The following is a 5,998-nucleotide window of genomic DNA, read 5'->3' as shown; positions in this document are numbered from 1 at the left end:
CCACTCACCTCGGCCTCCCAAAGCGCTGGGATTACAGGCTGAGCCACCGAGCCCGGCCCGTTTTTATTTTTTAATTTATTTTTGTTTTTGAGTAGGTAGGAGTCTCACTCTGTCATCCAGGCTGGAATGCAGTGGCACGCTTATGGCCACAGCAACCTCAACTTGCTGGGCTCAGTTGATCCTTCTGCCTCAGTCTTCCAAGGAGCTGGAAGCACAGGCATGCGCACCACACCCAGAGATGATTTTTTGATTTATTATGGAGACGAGGTATCACCATGTTGCCCAGGCTGGTCTCAGATAATCCTCTCGCCTCAGTCTCCCAAAGTGCTGGATTAGTTGTGAGCCCCTACGCCCAGCTAAAAATAAATTTTTATAGTTGGTTTGTTTGAACAAAATACAGACAAGACTCATACATCACATTTGATTGTTATGTCTCTAATATTCTTTCTTTTTTTTTTTTTGAGTTGGAGTCTCACTCTGTCGCCCAGACTGGAGTGCAGTGGCCGCTCCCGGCCACCACAGCCTCGACCTGCTGGGCTCCAGCGATCCTTACGCCTCAGCCTTCCAAGTAGCCGGAATTACAGGCATGCGCTACCACGCCCGGCTGATTTTTTTTGATTTATTGTAGAGATGAGGTCTCGCTGCCCAGGTGGGTCTTGAACCCGCGGGCTCAGGCAATCCACTCACCTCAGCCTCCCAAAGGCGCGGGATTACAGGCTCAGCCACCGAGCCCGGCTTAATTTTCTTAAACTAGAGCAAATCCCCCCCTTTTTTCCCCACTCTCTCTCTCTTTTTTTCTTTTTTTTTGAGTTGGAGTCTCACTCTGTCGCCCAGGCTGGAGTGCAGTGGCACACTCCTGGTCACCACAGCCTCAACCTGCTGGGCTCAGGGGATCCTTCTGCCTCAGTCTTCTAAGTAGCTGGAACTAACAGGCACATGCCACCGTGCCCAGCTAACTTTCTGATTTATTGTAGAGATGGGGTCTCACCAAGTTGCCCAGGCTGGTCTCATACCCCTGAACTCAGGCAATCCTCTCACCTCGGCCTCCCAAAGTGCTGGGATTACAGGCTTGAGCCACCGCGCCCAACCTCTCCCTCTTTTGAAAAAATTGGGCTATTTTTCTTGTATAGTGTCTCATGCTCGCATCACATCAAGATGCACATAATAATGAGTGACTTCATTTGTGTTTTAACTTTAATTTTGGAGGTTTAGTGAAAAATACCACATTTAAACTACTGGTTTGCTGCTTTCTGGCCTTTTTTTGTTTTGTTTTGTTTTGTTTTTTGTGTTGGAGTCACTCTGTTACCAGACTGGAGGGCATGGCACACTCTTGGACACCGCATCCTTGACCGGCTGGGCTCCGACGATCCTTCCACCTCAGCCTTCCAAGTAGCTGGAACTACAGGCGCGCGCTACCATGCCCAGCTAAACTTTCTGGTCTTTTAATCAGCTCCTTTGATGTTAAAAAAACTAGCACACATTCCAAAGCTAGTGTATTTTCAGGATCTATTTATAGAAGTGGTTCAGAGTTCTTTTTTAAGAAGTACAGTACACAACTTGGACAACTTGGTGAGAACTCATCTCTACAATAAATCAAAAAATAAGCCAGGTGTGGTGGTGCGTGCCTGTAGTTCAGCTACTTGGAAAATTGAAGCAGAAGGATGGCCTGAGCCCAGCAGGTTGAGGCTCTGGTGGCTGTTAGCGTGCCACTGCACTCCAGCCTTGGGCAACAGAGTAAGACTCCAACTCAAAAAAAAGAGTACAGTACAGTATGTCTGTAAATACAACTCACATTTAATAACTGAGCTTGAAAGAGTTGCGTTGAGAAAAAGAAAACTGGTTCCAGGCACTTGGATTTAATAGATAGTCCCTTGCCACTATGAAAGCAAGTCAACTGACATTTAGTTCTTAACTTCACATCAGCCTCTTGGTGAAGTTCTGGGGAGGTTAGCTATTTTTGTACTGTGGCTTTTAATATCTTATACAGTTGATTTTCACAGAATTGAATTGCAGGACTTCAGATGGTTGCTAACCAATTGGTAAAAAAAAAGCCTTCATACCAGATTATTTTCCATATATAGTCTTAGCATAGTTGTTCTCATGACGCAAAACAGGGTAGAACATATTGTTAAAATGTATATGAAGGAAATGGTTATCTTGGAGCAAAAAGTCTGAATTGGTGACTAACTCTGTTCAGAGGACTTTTTCATGAGCTGATGTCTGTGTTCATATATGACTTTCCCTGACCTCCAATTTTTGACACCTGTGTATTGTAAGCTGTCAGAAATATAGTGTATGCATATTTATTTTAAATGAATTCAATAAAAAGTTACTTTGTACCATGTGTACCTGTTCCCTTTTGCTGTGACCATAGATATATCGAGATATTTCCAAGCAGAAGGAACGAAGTCCGAACACATGTTGGCTCTCATAAGGGAAAGAAAATGGCATCTTCTCCCACTGCTAAATATATAACTGAGCCAGAAATGGTCTTTGAAGAACATGAAGTAAATGAGGATATTCGGCCCATGACAGCTTTTGAAAGTGAGAAAGAAATAGGTAGGGTCCTGACTCTTCTTGAGACTCATTGGTCTATCTTGTGTGTTTTGCTTTTTGTTAAATTCTTCTTTTATGCCCAGGTTGTATGAATTTCTAAGATGGTATGACAAGGGAATTGAGTTAAAGATTTAACCCTTTGCACTTGGAGACACCTACCAGCAACTCAGCTGAACTTTTTTTATGAAATAGTGAAAAACGCCACCTACTTGCAAGGCTGAGGTAGAAAGATCACCTGAGCCCAGCAGGTCGAGGCTATGGTGGCCATGAGTGTGACGCTGCACTCCAACCTGGGTGACAGAGTGAGACTCCAACTTAAAAAAAAAAAAAAAAAAAAAAAAAAGTGAAAAACGAATCACTTCATATTAAATAGCGTAGTGTTGGAATCAGTTATTTTATTGTAATGATATTTGACTTACTATGGAATTTGGGACATTCAGGAACTTATTTATGAGCCCAAAATATCAAAATTTTATATGTTTCTAATGTGATAACAAGAAACACCTGCAATTGCAGGTTCTTTGATATACTTGTAATGGTAATTTGTTTGACATCTTCTACTTGGTGTTTTTTTACTCAAAGAGACAATGCAGTCACATTTCTTCCTCCCACATTCGTAATATGTAATTTATTGTCCATTCTGTTTGAAGATGATGTGGATGGACACACTCATGATTCCTGAAAACAACTTCTGAACTGATTGATCATATCTCAGTATAATTCCATCTCTTCACTTGCTTTTTCATGCAGTTTGAATGGAAAACTTTAAGAAACTACATTTTTAAAAATTTGCACTTGCACAGGTTTGTTCTATATAATCACCAGCAATCTCTTTATATTTCCTAGTGGTTTGCTAAATTGGGGTGAACAACTGAGTGCAAAGGGTTAGTTTGTCTTTGATTGTAATATATGCTTTGAATTTATGCGGAAGGGCTTATTTATTTATTTATTTATTTATTTATTGAGTTGGAGACTCAATCTGAAGGGCTTATTTATTTATTTATTTATTTATTGAGTTGGAGTCTCACTCTGTCGCCCAGACTGAAGTGCAGTGGCTGCTCCTGGCTACCGCAGCCTCGACCTGCTGGGCTCCAGCTATCCTTCTATCTCAGCCTTCCGAGTAGCTGGAATTACAGGCGCACGCTACGATGCCCGGCTGATTTTTTTTTTTTCTTTTTATTGTAGAGATGAGGTCTCGCTGCCCAGGCGGTTCTCGAACCCACGGGCTCAGGCAATCCACTCACCTCAGCCTCCCAAAGGCGCGGGATTACAGGCTGAGCCACCGAGCCCGGCTGGAAGGGCTTAATTATTATTATTATCACTTATTTATTTTTTGAGTTAGAGTCTCACTCTGTGGGCCAGACTGGAGTACTCACTGCAGCCTCGACCTGCTGGGCTCAGGTGATCCTTCCGCCTCAGCCTTCCAAGTAGCTGGATGTACAGGTTCGCGCCACCATACCCATCTAATTTTTTAGATTTATTGTAGAAATGAGTTCTCGCCAACTTCCCCAGACTGGTGTTGGACTCTTGGGCTCAAGCAGTCCTCTCACCTTGTCCTCCCAAAGTGCTGGGATTATAGACGTGAGCCATCGTGCCTGGCCTGAAGGGCTTAATTATTTTGGTAGTTTTTACATTTAATAGTTTTCAGAGACTATGTAAAAACCGGGGTAGTAAAAATGTAATAAAAGGAAGTAAAATGTCAACATTTAAAATAAAGGTGGGTAAAGATTTGGGGAGAGAGCAGGAATATTGACAGATTTTTATTTGCCTCTGGATTAAAATTTTTTTTATTCCTTACCCAAAGCAATATTTGGAATTTTTGAAGTTTGGTAGATACTTTTTTTATGCATCATGGACAGCATTAAAAACAAAAAGGCTTTTTAATCTGATGCCTGGGATTATTCTGCCACTGTAATTTTTTTTCTTTTTTGGTACCTGTAGCCTAGAAAGCTTCTCTTTTAGGGTTTAATTCATATTTAAAATATAAATAGGAAATAAAATTCTTAATCTGGTAATGATTTGAGGCACTAAATGCTTACAGGTATTCAGGTGATATTTGTTAAGTGGCAGCAATTTCAGATTGTTTTGACTTATAAAGCCCTTCACTGATTCAAAGAGAATTGAGGATTGACATGATAATTGATAGTGCTTTTTGTTCCACCTTTTAGAATTGCCTAAGGAGGTGTCAGAGAAGCTTCCAGAGGCTGTGGATTTTGGAACTACACCATCTCTGCATTTCGTCCACATGAGAGGATTGCCTTTCCAAGCCAATGCCCAAGACATTATAAATGTGTGTAAGATACCCAGTCTCAATAAGTTTGAACAGAAGTTCTAAAATTGAACTTGTTGTAATTGGGGAAAGTGGAGGAGAAAATAACTGTATTTCTGGAGTATCTTTGACCAGTATAATGGCATCTTGCTGGCTGTCAAGGCTTGTTTCATATTCTGTGGCTAAAAAGTGTGGCTTTTTATTACACTTTAAAATAAAAAAAGAATAACAGGATTTTTTTGTTTTTTGGAGTTTTTTTGAGTCAGAGTCTCACTCTGTCACCCAGGCTGGAGTGCAGTGGCACGTTCACTGCCACTACAGCCTCAACCTGCTGGGCTTAGGTGATCCTTCTGCTTCAGCCTTTCAAGTAGCTGGAACTATAGGTGTGTGCCACCACGCCCAGCTTATTTTTTTTTTTTTATATATCGTAGAGATGAGGTCTCGCCAAGTTGACCAGGCTGGTCTCGAACCCATGGGCTCAGGCAATCCTCTCACCTTGGCCTCCGAAAGTGCTGGGATTATAGGCGTGAGCTACCACACCTGGCCTAATAACAAGATTTTATAGTTATAAAATAATATGGAGTAGGTTTAGTATTCAGAGTAAAAAAGTTTGGTTTTATAATAAATTGGTTCAGCCTATTCATTTTTTAGTTTAAGAAACTGGAGCTCAGAGGCAGCTGGTCATAGAACAGTTATTAACTAGACAGGAACCCAGAGCTTCTAACTGCCCAAAGCTTCCTTTAGATACCATGCTGTTTTCTTGCAATAGGATTCCCTGATTTTTGAGAAAAGGATTTTTAAAAACATTCTTATTTTATAAGAGATACTTCAAGGAGTGAAAAAAATAAAACAGCAAAGTTATTATTAACTTCATGAACTTGAGAGCATATAGGTATACTCATATTTTGAGTCTTCAGTTAATAGTGTGGCCTCAGAGGTTCTATCATTATTTCTTCAAAAAGTCTAATAGCAATCCTATCTTCACCTACATGGAGGTTGCATGCTCTCTTTAAAGCATTCTGTTGGTTTGGTTTGGAATGATAACCAGTTAGTATGGTTGTTCTGTTTATGTAGTACTGATAAGAATCTGACTATCATATGTGTCTGATTAAAAATGAATTTTTAGCCGGGCTTGATGGCTCAGCCTGTAATCCCAGCACTTTGGGAAGCTGA

The 5,998-nt window shown here is 40.9% G+C and overlaps 1 protein-coding gene across 1 annotated transcript in view; it reads left to right on the top strand.

The window, feature by feature from the left end:
• Window positions 1-5,998, top strand: part of GRSF1 (G-rich RNA sequence binding factor 1) — a 35,351-nt gene that overhangs the window by 16,424 nt on the left and 12,929 nt on the right. The window contains exons 7-8 of the mRNA XM_021715105.1: window positions 2,375-2,559; window positions 4,725-4,846. Coding sequence (XP_021570780.1) covers window positions 2,375-2,559; window positions 4,725-4,846 — 307 coding nt within the window. The remainder of the gene's footprint in view (window positions 1-2,374; window positions 2,560-4,724; window positions 4,847-5,998) is intronic.

Source organism: Carlito syrichta, unplaced genomic scaffold (assembly GCF_000164805.1).
Source record: "Carlito syrichta isolate Samal-C Ts95f unplaced genomic scaffold, Tarsius_syrichta-2.0.1 Scaffold306677, whole genome shotgun sequence".
NCBI lineage: Eukaryota > Metazoa > Chordata > Mammalia > Primates > Tarsiidae > Carlito > Carlito syrichta.
The sequence above is the reverse complement of the archived record's forward strand: the minus strand, read 5'-3'. Positions and strand labels throughout refer to the sequence as shown.